We start from the raw sequence: 13469 nt of genomic DNA on the forward strand, positions 1-13469 counted from the left end.
GCTTGACAGGACCTGTGGCTGGATATATACCAAAGCTGACACTAAATGGGAGTAATGGCAGCAATCTGCTATCCAGTGACTCAGTTAGCTCAGCAAGCTCCAGTAACTCAACTCTCATACCTTTACGTCTGCTGTCAGGGTGCTGTCTTTCAAAGAAGCTGCTACATTATGAGCTGACACTGAGATGGCACCTCAGCCTGAATGTGGGGTCATTACAACCTGGGGCATCTGACTCTGTGGGGTCGGGGGTAAAAGAGGTAAAGATAAGGAGAGAAGGATGATCAGTTTGCAGTCAGCTGCAGTGAGGTGTGAGCTGTAGAGCATGGAGAGGGCTCTAATTACAGTTAGAGCATCTCTCGCATCTCTGACCTCCTCTGATTACAAACTATCCTCCCAGACCATCCAGGGTCATTACTCACCTCACTAACTAGTAGAGTAAATCAGCAGCGGGGCGCTAACCTGATATTAGAGCCACAGCCAGAGAGTAAACAGGGCCAGAGTACAGAGGCTGCAGCCTTGTAAATAATCTGCGGGGAGATGGAGCAGGAGCGAGGCGTGGGAGATGTTTATAGCAGGTGGACAAACACCTGTCACTTTGATAAGCCTGATTTATCCTAAGTGACATGTCAGCACATAGCTCTACCCTGCCTGACAGCCTGGATCGCCAACCCCACACCCTGGAACGTGAGACCTGTTTGTAACGCTGAGGCATACAGTAAGTGAGAGAGATGACAAGCACCCGTGCAGCAATAACAGCTCCACCAGCGACAAAAGTCAGCTCGGATATGATGAAGTGATGGTAAGGTGGTCGATGGTGATGTTTTTGAGGGCAGAAACTGGACTTTCAGACGCTGGAGCCACTTGTGTCTCCCCTCCTGGTCCTGAGAAATATACAGGTCTTCCCTCCACATCACTGTCTGCAGCTCCCACAAGGCAATTAAAAAAAGAGGAACAGACACTGATAACGTGAAAGAAGTGGGTGTGGTGCTTGCAATAAATGACCTGTCTAGACCCATATTTACTGGCTTGCCACTAACCCTGCTCTGCAGCCTATAATATTACGAATTAGATATTGAAAAAACACTGAAAGAAATAAAAATCTGAGCCTCAAATTCCAGAAATATGAATTTTCAAAGCCACCTGTCCTGATCTTCCTTTTGCTTTCACTTTAAATACACCATGTCTCCTTGCAATGTCATAAGCCAGCTGAGGAAACCTTAATTTGTCAGTTGCCATGAGTTATGTTAACAGAAACTGACCTCAATTAAGAGTGACTTGCATTTAAAAAGTGTCTATTTCAGATTTTAAGATTTAGACGAGGGGGAGAGGCTTTAATGGAATGCTGACAGTGAGCCAGTTGGAGAGGTAATACATTTCCTGCAAAATGCCAGGGGATACCACATAAATAAAGCAGTGTTATTCCTGACAGAAACTCTCTATGAAGCCGTGGTGTGATCTATGGCTGAGTGACCTGGTTAAAGAGCAGAAGAAACAGCTGACAGCTTGATCAAGATTACCTCTCTAAAGTGGTATAGATCAAAGCTTTAGCCTTCTCACCAACCCCAGGGGTAATGGTATGAAGCGATGATGGTACATTATATTTCCTAACAAAGATAAGCAGGTATCACTCTCAGCACAGGGATATTTGTGTACTGGTATGCCCTGGGCCTTATTTACCCAGAAGGCATGCAGAAAAAGGGGAAGGATGACAAAGTACTGCTTTAAAAAAGCAAAACATACATGTTATAGTTGGCAGGGTTAAGAGAAAAAAATCAATGCATGAACTCTAAACCATCAGTAACCATCAGACTATAAATGAATTCTGTCCTGAATGGAAATTTGTTTTATATTTCCAACATCTTTCTCAGCAAATCTAAATTTATTTATTATTACTCAGCAGCTCAATCTATATATATTTGGCTGGTAAAAGTGTATCTTTATGGTTGCAAGTATTAATTAGTGATATTCTGGTATCATTAGTGTAATTTAGTGCTCAGTAGATTAATGGCAGAGTGGCATTTATCTATGAAACATTATATCTTGATGTTAAATTGCAATAAAAGAACCTGTATATTCTGAGGATATGGCTGTCCAAATCTAATGTGGGGGATGGGGGTGTAGTTGACATCCATTAAGGAAATCCTTTATTGGCACATAAAAATGAGAGGCAATATTTAGCCTTACTTGCCTTTGGCAACCTAACCCATAGCCTAATAGTAAAAGAAGGACCCATAGGTGGAAATACTAAGCTATATCAGCACAAGAAATATTTGTGTTGTTGCATTAAATCCACAGTTCAGCATCAGTACCAAGTAAGTATTTCATAATCTACTTCAATGACTGAATTACGCACATTGACATTGTCAGAAATTATATTTAGCCTCCACAGGCTGAACATTACGTTGTTTCATTACATTCCTTCCATACTCAAAAACAAAGCATTTCCTTTCTATATCCAATGTAGTATATTCAATAACTAATTATGGTAATTCATTACATCTCCAATTAGCAGAGAGGCTTTATCGCTGCACTGTACCGTAAAGAGCAGGATTTATGTTGGCTTTGAATGTCACCCAGAGGACAGAGGACCAGCTCATCACTCAAGAGGAACAAAACAGTGAGACAGGAGCAAGGAAAAAAATAGAGGGAAGAGGGAAAAAAAAAAGATACAGTGAGTTATTGGTTAATGAACGCATTTTCCTTCCCATTTTCTCACAACCTTGAGAAAACCTTGACAAGGCCTCTTTTGTGTGCAGCAAACCGAAAAGGAGTGTATTAGCCCGACAGGAAAAAAAAAAAGTTGTATAACTGTTGGTTTTTCAGTGAGAGCACTGTAAAAAGATATGTACAGTATATATGTAACCTCAGTGGGACATGCCCAGCGAACGCAACCTCGCCTGCTGTCAAACAGCCCCTCAGAGGGCGATAAGCATCCCTGCTATCTGTGTGGGTGGCTGTCTTATTAGTGCACCTCAGCCGTTTCACTCAGGCACGCAGCACAGCCAACCATCTGCCACGCTGTGATCCTCTGCCCAGCAAAGTCTCTCAGGTCCCATAAAACACACAGTGTCCCTTTGAAGCTCTGAACAAAAGTGCTGACCAGATGAATAAACTCCGTTTTAAAAATAAATAAATAATTTATAATTTCTCCGGGAGGTTGTGTACATGTGTTTAGTGTGCACACAGGATTTGATTTTGCCAGTGGTGTTAACTACACAACATTATAGAGGGCCAGTGATGTGATTCAGAAGGCTGTGATATTACTGATAAATGCACTCTTTCCTTATGCCTGATGTTTCAACAAATCTCCATCACACTTTTTTTTGGATTTAATTTTCAGCTGTTAATCCTCCTCCTCTTGTCTCTGTCTGGTCACTGTCATTGTTAAGTTCAATCTGTAAACATCATATGAAAAATTGTGCTTCAAGGTGAAAAAAAAAAACTGACGGGGTATTTCTGCCTTAAGCATCTTTGTTCCTATGACCTTTGAAGAGTCTCTATTGCCACCTTGTGGCTTAAGTAACAATAAAAAAATATGCACACAATAGATTGTGATAGATTGTGATAGATAGTTTAAGTTCTTATTTATTGTGCCATTTCAAATACCAAATTTGCCAAAAGCAGAGGATGAAATGCTGATGTGGAAAAAAATGTAACTTGTATAGAAAATAAATATAAACAAGCAGTGCAAACTAGAAAGCCACTCCTAAACATGTACTTCAGTCATATGATAATCTATCCAATCATCAGCCTCTTATAGTGGATGTGGGAGGGAATGATCCTGAAAAGTGACACAATGTACCAGTTAAAATAAAGTGGATTTATTCCATTTGTATATCATAATCGTTTAGTTTTGAACTCAGCAAACAAATGAAAAGGAAAAAAAAACAAAACAACAGAACTTACATGGGGGGTATTTTTAAGCGTAAAGCTCCATCAGGTAGTCTTTGGGGACAATTCCTATATTTCCGTTCTTCTCTCCAACCCACCAGCCAAAGCTCTGGTACTCCTGGATACAGGACAAAGTGGAGACACTGAGACGATGACAAGAGTGGGCTGAAAAAACAGATCTAGTAATGACTGATTATCAGCTGGTTATCACACAATACAAAGCTGAAGTGAGTCTAAATGTTAAAATTAGAGCTTCAACAATTATTCAATTAATCCACTGACAGTATAATCTACTGCTTTGATCATCGGTGAAGTCATTTTTCAAGCAATAACATTTGCTCCTTCCATCTTCTCCAGAGTGATGATATGCTGCTGCTTTATTGTTGGACCAATATGAAAATCCATGAGACTGGAAAGAATATCTGAGAAATCAGGTCAGAATTAGCAATAATAAGCAGCAGAACAAACAAAATCCAACATGTCACCACAAACTGCCATTTGTTTACAAAATCTTAACTGTTTTCCTTTCAGTTCAACATCCAAAACATCCCACAACATCCCCATCAACAGCTTTACATTTCCTGTTCCCTGTCCTGCGTCACAGCCCGGTGCAGGTTTTGAGATTGAGCACCCTTTCCTCCACTCCACACAAAAAAAACCTCAGTCTGCACAGAGCACATCGCACATAAATCTGTCAGAGCACGACAAGTAATAGCTCAAAATGGCTGTCAGCATGCTGAGATGTGAGGAGGACACTGTGAGGAGAGATCTGAGACAAGAGGGGAATATCCCCCTCTCTCTCTCTTTGGCCAAGAGCCTGACCTCACATCAAAGTCTTCCTGGGACATGAATCAACGCTGGAGATCACGTTCTGACAAGGCTAAAGGAAAAGGAACCTGCACAGTGTTTCAAATCCAAGGCAGAACTCAGGGACAAGGAGGGGACCACATATGTGTCCAGTTATTCCCAGGAGAGAGTAATGGATGTAAGTGATCATGTGGTGGTATTAGACACAGGAAGATTACAATAGCAACAGTAATGGCTTGCACTGACAGTTGAGTGGTGATGGGTCATTCATCACGTCAGATAAAAAGGTCCTTGACTTACTGTCCATGTCACAGAGTCAGATGATGAAATGAATGCAGTATAAAGTGACTAGTACATTTAAATGATTAAAAACAAATTAAATGACCCAAGAAACAAATAGGAAAACGTCACATCCATTTCATTAATATGTGGCATCACGAAAATGCCACTTCATTACAAGCCCCTGGGGGATAATACAGCAGAGTGGCATGAGGTGTGTGTAAAAAAAAAAAAAAAAAAAAAGTGTGAAACCGTGTGTGTGTGTGTGTGCGTGCACATGTTATGACTTCCTGCAGCCAGCCTTTGAAAACAGCAACACCTCATTGTGTAGTTCTGGCTGACAAATAAGTCATGCTTGACTGAGTGCGGGACACAACATGAGAACATATATACAGAGCTGTGGAAGACTAATGACACCACACACTGCGACAACACAAATACCCGAAGCTGGCTGATACCTCTGTCCTGTAATTTTATGACTTCTACCAAATGAGAGGCTCCTGATGCATCGGTTTAAAAGCACAAATTGTACAAAAAGTGATAAGTGTGAAAAGATCTGCAGAGACAACAACACCAGTAGCAGCAGCAGTATCATGTTTGGACACATCTGGCCACTTTTGTTGAGTGAGACGTCACATTTCTCTTTTATGTGCAGTGACTTTCACCGGTGTTGGTGGTGGTGCTTTGGGGTGGGGGGTGCTGCTGCAGCATATCCGGACAACACACTCTCCCCTCACTCCCAGTCAGACCCTATAATCAACACCCAGGTCCTGACTGGGGGGTCTCAGCTATAACACTACAGCTATTTCTGGGCTGTGGAATGGGGGAGGGCCACAGAGAAGAGGGAGAAAGGAGAATGGGAGAGGAGGGAGGAGGGAACGGTGGAGGTGGGGAAGGAGTCGGCTGTCCACTTTAGCTGCAGCTGGCCGCTGCAGTCCAGACAGGTTTTATGGTCATTGCCCTCGCAGCAGGCCACAACCCCCAACACCAAGGTTTCAGCTAATGGCACTTCCAGTCTGAGTGAAAGGGCAACTTGATTCTTGGTCCTTTTCCACACACGAAGGAGGAGTAATAAACAGGCATTTGGCCAATGAGCATTGACGGGTCTGTCTGCTGCATTGTGCATTTGTTTTCTTCCATTAGTGCGGAATCAATTAATCAATTAGCCGATCAACAAAAAAATTAACAATTCTGGCAATACATTATTTGCTTAGAGTCATTTATCAAACAAAAATGCTTGTTTCTGCCTCTTAAACGTGAATACTAGATGCCTTTGTATTGCAAAGTTGTCCTGTTTGTCAAAAAAAAAACAAAAAAATAACAGAAAAAGCATTTCAACTCTTCATCTTTCTCTGCAAATTTTTGATGAACATTTTTGGATGGACACTATTTTCTGATATTTTACAAACTGAGCATTTCATCGGATAATCAGAGTAGAAAAGTAGTTAATAATGAAAACAGCTTGTAGTTGCAGATTACTTCCTATGCTCCTGACTGATAAAGAAACTGAACTATTAGTCACAATTATAACTCAGGTTTTTACAAATAAATAATATTTGGAGCTCATCAGCCACAAAATGTTTTTAACTCTTTATGCCACTAGATGGCAGACTTGAATTTGAAAAAAGGCCCTGGCCAGTTGACAAGAGTATGTCTCCTTTGACTACATGCTCCATAGAAACCAAACCAGACAGGAAATATGGCTGGTCAAGATGGTGGACTTCACACTTTTTTTTTAAACACACAAACCACAGGGTTGACATACATCTGTAAAAAGTGTAGAATTCCTTGACTTGTTTTCTGTACGTTCAAAAACAAGCTTGTGAAACGTATCACAACAAAATCCAATTGAGCGTTCACATGAGCCAGTTAAGCACAAAAGGCCTCCTGTTTGGTTACATAATAAAGGTAAAGAGCCGGCCCTCAGTTCTCCACACCTGGCACCCACGCCTGGTCGACAAGCCTCGGAAATTGTGCGTCCACTACACGTCCTCACCTGCTCTGAATAGAGTGGCGGACTGATCCTGGGTTTCCTGAGAACACACATTCCTATTTGGCGAGGTGAGAGAGATGTCTGAAGGGTGTGTGGGCTGAGGGCTGCTCACCGCCTGGCATGGCAGCAGTGTCAGCGTGCTGAAACTGTCCAGATGGAAGTGATGGAATGGCGCCGTGTGCCAGCTAAGTCCAGCCTCCGCCAACAACACTAAAACAGTTTCCGTTGTGACACAACTAATCCCCATCATAGTGCCAGAGAGAGAACCTAGCTCAGTCTGCCTCTTACCATGAGCTGTCCACCTCTAGGCGGTGGGCCAGGTGCTGCCAGTAAAGAATGTGAACAGTCAGTTCCTCTGAGGGCCTAGAAATAACTCACTTTAGGTGGTCTGGGACCAGCAGAACCACTCCGACTACAAACCTCATCTCAAACTTTCACATTAAAGTTGGGTTTGAGCTAATTCTGGCTTTATCACGCATCAAGAAAACTCTCATCTAGGGACAAATGAACGTTCTACCTCTGACAAGCAGGACTCCAATAATCATACCTTGCTCAGGATGTAGATGGCATCTCCACGTTTGAAGGACAGCTCATCTGGGTGGTCTGCTATACAGTCCCATAAGCCCTGGTAGTAGTTCTGGTAGTCTGTGCTCTTATCAACTGGATGGAAAAAAATAGGAAACTGTTTAAGGGTCTGACACAGCAGTGACTGCTAGTGTGGAGTAGAACCAACAGGAGGCGGTGGAGAGCTTAAAGCAGAATTCAGAGGCACCATGTGCAAAGGCAAAACAGTGGATGTGTCAAAAAGTGACAAAAATATACTTAAACCTGACAGAGAGCATAATAAATAAGGTTCATTTCTGAGTGTCCTGTTAATGGATACGATTCTCTCACAATGCAAAGCACAAAGGAAATAGAGAAGGACACATCAGTTTAAAAAAAAAATGGTGCGTGTAACACTTGGAAAACAACAAATAAGTATTAAGTCTTACAATAAAAAAAAGTGATGTCTATTTTAACTAAGAACAGTATACTGTGACAATTAGTATGTACATATTCTGTATAGAATTAGTATGTAGTATAGATTTGGGCCATAATAAATATGTGAGACAGTAGCTCAATGCTATACGAATTCTAAGCAGGTTTTGAGGATGCAGTACTCTATGTTCACACTGACAAAGTGATGAAATTATGTGTACTCCAAAAAGTCAGAATGCGTGGATAAAAAAAGATTTTGAAAAAATTACAACCCATGGTGGATGGAGGTGGAAAAGAACAAGGAACATGTCAGCACATCAAAAGTTTACTTTGCTGTATCATTGTACAGAAGAGCTGCAATGATTTGTCAGTTATTCAGTGGAGAATCAATCTAATCTAGATTCTTCATTTAATTGATGTTTTAAGGAAAAATTTCAGACGTTCTCTGGTTTGACTTTTTACATTGTGAGGATTTTCTCTGTTTTATATCATTGTAAACTGAATCTTTTGGGGTTTTGAACTGATGGCCAGAAAAAATGTGGCTACTTTCTTGGCAGTTAGTGTTTCCACAACTCAATTTATTGATCTGAGGTGGAAGCACAAAAGCTCATAAAGCTGGTCATCTCCTGTCTGATGGCGATCCTCAGTGGAATAATTTATAAATGTTGTAATTTTTTTTAGGAATGCTTAACTAGAGACAGCAGATAAAGACTGATGTTCTTAGCAAAGTATTTTTGAATCTACAAAAATATAACACATCACTGATCGTAAAAAGGAAGTTGTCTAACTTGGCTAAAAGTTATTTCCAGCATTGTGCTAACTTTCTGTTGCATATGCTTACAGGAACTTCCTCTGTAAATGTCACTTCTTCTTAACTGTGGCAGAAGGTTTAGTTTGCTCACAAACAAAAACAAAGTGTGACATTTGCTGATCACAGTCACACCCTGTGTTCTGTCCATGTGTATATATGTAGTGAAAGTTCCTACTCGCTAATCCACAAACTAAAAATAGCACCCAAATATAAGCAGTCTTGAAACCAGAGACAAATTTCAGTGCTGTGTACCTGCAGCAGGAGGAGCTGGTTTACTGGATGTGTTCATCTTTGGAGGAGCCTTTGCTGGAGTGGGCACATCATCCTCTGCAGAAACAAGACAATGTTGTCGGATCAGTGCGCTGTGAATTAAAGGTCACGATTCTCTGTCTAATTAGTGGACTCAGAAACGTGCAATGGCAGAAAAAAGCCTTTGAATTAAAAAACAAAAATTAAAGGGATACATTCAATTTGTTCATGTTCCGTAAGACAATACAGATTGTCAGTGTGACCTGGGAGCTCTTCGTAGATGTCTTCATCAATTGGCCCAGCTGTATCAGTGATCGCTCCAACATCATCGTACATTTCCTGCTCCTCGTCGTCTTCTTCTGGGATAATTCCTGTCATATCTACAAACAGTGAAACATAATATGTTAGACTTATGCACACACAATAACTGCTGCTTTGTACACCAATGTATGCAGAGTATCTGTTGCTGATAATTTTACATTCCTGAAGAAACAAATGTTGCTGACATTATTAAGCATAATCATTTTTGCTCTTATGATTGAAGCAGTTCAAACCTCTCAAAACAAAGTCTATCTGTTTCACCCATTCCTCCGCCTCTTTCACGGATGACGCACAAAACTGCGATGAAAGACGAGAGAAATGAAAACTGCAGTCAGTGCAATATGCAGCTCTACATATATTAATTAACATAAACAAATAATACTGCATTTATGCATAGTAAAATTTTCCGCATGGACGAGCTTGAATGTTAGAAACACTCATTTGGACTTTTTAAATATGCGCGTCAGGTTGAGCTATTGAAAAGGCAGCAGTGTCAAATGAATGAAAAGGTTTTAAAATAAATAAAGATTTAATGAAGTGCAAGTACACACATGGCTTGCCAAGTTTTAAACATGGCCCATCTCAAGTCCACCTTTGTTTTTCAATTTAGGAGGCACATTCACACTCACTCCCTCTCCAAGAGACGAGCGTACCTGATAGACTCGCTTGTCTGGAGCCGAAATCTCAAAGCAACAGTCTTTCTTTGAGTCTTTCCGTAAGGTGTTGTTCATTTTGACAGTGTACCCATCGATACTGAACTCGCCCTTCTGCTGCTTGTCTGTTAACAGAAAATTAAAACATCATCGTTCGTGGCTCAGACACAACAACTGCATTTGCCACAATGAACATCTGGAAAACAGTCCACCCGTTTATGTGAATCATAATTGACAGGAAAACTGGGATGAAATGAGAAAAAAAAAAACTGAAGTACCTTTCTCACTGCCATAATAGTAGAAGGTATGATGGCTCAGAGCACACCATCTCTTCTGCCACTCAGTGCCAAAGAAGCTGTGATCTGTGGAGGGAAAACCAAAAAGTACCTCAGTGTTAAAGAGATGTGTTATTTAATAGTTCATTCTGAGAGCCATTAGAGCTGTGTCTGCGTATTTCAAAAAATATGAAAATGCCAAAGAATGTATATCACATATGACATGCACAGGCTACCGTACTTTTTATGTGTTCTAAAAACAAATAGGGATTTTTGTGTCACGCAATCCCCTAACTGACGTTTTCCTGACAAAGGCAGAACACTGCAACAATACATTATTTTGAGACCTTGCAAATTTCATTAAAGCTCTCTATCACCAAAAAATATGCATCTCATTGACAGAGCACCCACCCTTCCTGCGTTTCTCAAGGTATCCTGCTTTGAAGACAGACACCAGGTCCTGAGCTGCCACAGGTGGGGACTGCTGGGCACCTGGAAAACAGTTAAGGAAACCCATTATCATTACCATTGAGTCCTTTAAAAGTGTTTTTAATATGTTGAAAACAACGTTTTGGGATTTTTTTTTTAAGGTTAAATACGACCAGATGGGTTTGTGACTAACTTTGCTATCATGTATTCAGCTGATGGAGGTTAAAATGAAAAACAAAGGTAATGCAGGCTCCACTAAGCAATGTTTTGCTTCCCACTAGAGTAGATCCCCCTTGCAGAATGCAACTTCAATGCAAATGTTCAACTCCTGTGTCAAAGTTGCTTTGTGTGAAAGAGCAGCCATAAAACTGGCAGCTGCTTCCAGCCCATAAAACCCTGGCTCTCTAATCGGCATTTCACAAGGATTTCCCTGATACTCTGTTTAAAAAAAATAAACAGAAAATCGTGCATGCATCACCAGAATGAGACACACAGGGTTAAAGCTACTGTATATTGAGGAATGTTTTTTCTCAAACTACAGCCATGGCAGTAATTTTCAGTCCCCCTGTGTCTGAGAGCAATAAAGCATGCTCGGGCTGTCAAAGGGGTGGGGTGAAAGAGGAGGTGGGAGTAGCAGCAGTGCCTCCAAATTGCTTCCCAAGTATGTTGCCAAGTTACAGTTGGAATGTCTCTTTCATTGTGCCACTCAAAGTCACTCTCTCCAAGGAGCAGATGCAAAGATTTGTGTTTATCTTCATGCCAAGATGTAATTTTCAATACTTTAATCCAAAGTTTGTTAGCAGTTAGCGAATCAGCTTTTGATGTCTGCTAAGTGCTTGTGGCTTGCCTTCGCAAGTGTCCTCATCCTTGTCTGTGCGCTCGGACTGCAGCGACCCTCCATCGTTGTTGCTGTCAACGTCCTCCTCCTCCTCTGAGTCATCTCCACCTACTGAAGTAAACACAAGGAGCTGTGTAGCAATGACACGTTATGGTGTAAGTCAGTGGTTCCCAACTGGTTTTGTATGCCGTAAGGTTTGAAGGGTTGAATTTGCTCATTTCACACTGTTAAACATAATTTCTCAAGAAATAAAGTAAGTATTAAAGTATTTAAGTCTGAAAAAGAAACATAATTGGATTTTTCTTATTTTTTATTATGGTGACCACCTTGTCTCAGTTTATATTCATGTTGACCTCTTATGTGGGTCTAGACCACCAGGTTGGGAATCACTGGTGTAACAGATCTAAAAGTGGAGCTCAGGATTAGTAAACAAAGAGTGGGACCAGCACTCACTTTTGTCCTTGAAATCATGTGGAAACCTGTTGGAGAGACAGTAAGAGAATGTCAGATTTTTGTGGCAATATTAAATATTTATATATATATATATATATATATATATATATATATATATATATATATATATATATATATATATATAACAACAACAAGGCAAACGGACATACCCCAATTTGACCTCTTTGATCCGTTTGATGAAGGCCTCCCTCTTCTCTTTTGCTTTCTTGCTTAAAGTTTCTCCTTTTAACCCCTCATTGAGGAAATGTTCTAGTTCTTTAAAAAAAAAAAAAAAAAAAGCCAGGTAAATCTTTCATACAACCTGATATCACTTACAGATCTTAATGCGTTATTTGACATTCAAATGTCCCAGAGCTGCTGCAGATTAAAAGCAAAACAAACCACACAAAGCAGCTGTTTTACAGCTTTGGCTCAAACTGTGTGTTGTTTGATACTTATCATCAACAGAAAACAGCGTTTGTGAATGAAAACAAAAGCACAGAGCCTCTGACAAAAACGCAGTCATCCATATTGAGCATGTACTTCCTCTTTTAAACAACGGTTGGACAAAGTTGGACGTAGTGAAACAAGCCTTAAAAGAACGCGCAAATCAGCCCAGCGTGTGCAAATAAATAACTTTCTTTTTAAATGATGTATTACCTGAAATAAGGGTCGTTAGCTCCTCGGGAATCGCACGCATTGTAGGTCAGAGTTTGTTGCTGGCAGCGATGGACCGTCCGGCGGTGGGGGGGAAACTTTCCGTGACACGGAAGCAGCAGCAGCAGCAGCAGGGCTCAGACACACGGAAGTTAATCTGCCAATTATTTATCACTGACCACTCAGTTCCGCTGCAGGACTAATACCCAAAACAAGACTGTTGTTTGGGTATTGTCAAACTGTGTTCAACATGCACAGTGATGTTTATTATTCTATCAGCGTTTGTGTGTGTGTGTGTGTGTGTACATATATATATTTTAAAAGTGCTACTGATGACAGGAGGCTGATGCTTTAATGGACCAACGGGTCTTTACAGGCTAATAAAGTCAGAGCATAATGGGATGATCATATTTTTGATTGATTCCAGATTATATTTCTCTGGCTTGTCTGCTCACAGTGACTGACTCACCGGACACATTGGGAGTGTCTTTCTTTTACAATGATGCAAGCACTTCCAGTTTATGAATATGTCAACACTGTAAATCTAAACAGGGATTATTAATTGATGAAAAGGCAATTATGTAAAACTGTTCCGGAGTGGGTCTCTGCCAGGTCTTTTAGTCTCGGAGCGGCAGTGAATATGTTTCAGGGAGTCTGTGCTTCTTCTTCTGCTGCTCTGGTTTATGCTTGAATGACATTTTAAATATTTGCATCATCATTTTGTTGGACTGCTCTGATCAGATTCTGTTTTACGATCAATGACAAGCACAATTTTCCATCAGTCTGATGCAACCAATGCACCAATGCTGGCAAGAGTCGGGGGGCAACAGCTCAC

General features: G+C 40.7%; 1 protein-coding gene across 2 annotated transcripts; it reads right to left on the minus strand.

Annotated features, from left to right (window-relative positions):
• Positions 1-3567: 3567 nt before the first annotated feature.
• On the minus strand, positions 3568-12775 carry skap2 (src kinase associated phosphoprotein 2). 2 transcript variants are annotated; one of them, XM_041045232.1, is made up of 13 exons: positions 12638-12775; positions 12148-12253; positions 11978-12003; positions 11534-11635; positions 10669-10749; positions 10261-10344; positions 9983-10107; positions 9563-9626; positions 9272-9388; positions 9012-9086; positions 7518-7630; positions 3907-4009; positions 3568-3781 (listed from the first exon to the last, which is right to left on the minus strand). In XM_041045232.1, the coding sequence occupies exons 1-12, from the start codon at positions 12675-12677 to the stop codon at positions 3920-3922; spliced, it is 1023 nt and encodes a 340-aa protein (XP_040901166.1). In that variant the 5' UTR covers positions 12678-12775; the 3' UTR covers positions 3568-3781; positions 3907-3919. The 2 variants fall into 2 exon arrangements, with proteins under 2 accessions (XP_040901166.1, XP_040901167.1); XM_041045233.1 differs by having other exon boundaries at positions 11534-11632; positions 12638-12692.
• Positions 12776-13469: the final 694 nt, after the last annotated feature.

This window comes from Toxotes jaculatrix, chromosome 8 (genome assembly GCF_017976425.1).
Source record: "Toxotes jaculatrix isolate fToxJac2 chromosome 8, fToxJac2.pri, whole genome shotgun sequence".
In the NCBI taxonomy this organism is placed as follows: domain Eukaryota; kingdom Metazoa; phylum Chordata; class Actinopteri; family Toxotidae; genus Toxotes; species Toxotes jaculatrix.

Coding starts and splice junctions, on each gene's coding strand:
- skap2 (XM_041045232.1), bottom strand. CDS start 12,677: ATGCGTGCGATTCCCGAGGAGCTAACGACCCTTATTTCAG. Junction 12,254..12,637: donor GCTAACGACCCTTATTTCAG/GTAATACATCAT, acceptor TTTTTTTTAAAG/AACTAGAACATTTCCTCAAT. Junction 9,627..9,982: donor CAGACAAGCGAGTCTATCAG/GTACGCTCGTCT, acceptor CTTTCATCGCAG/TTTTGTGCGTCATCCGTGAA.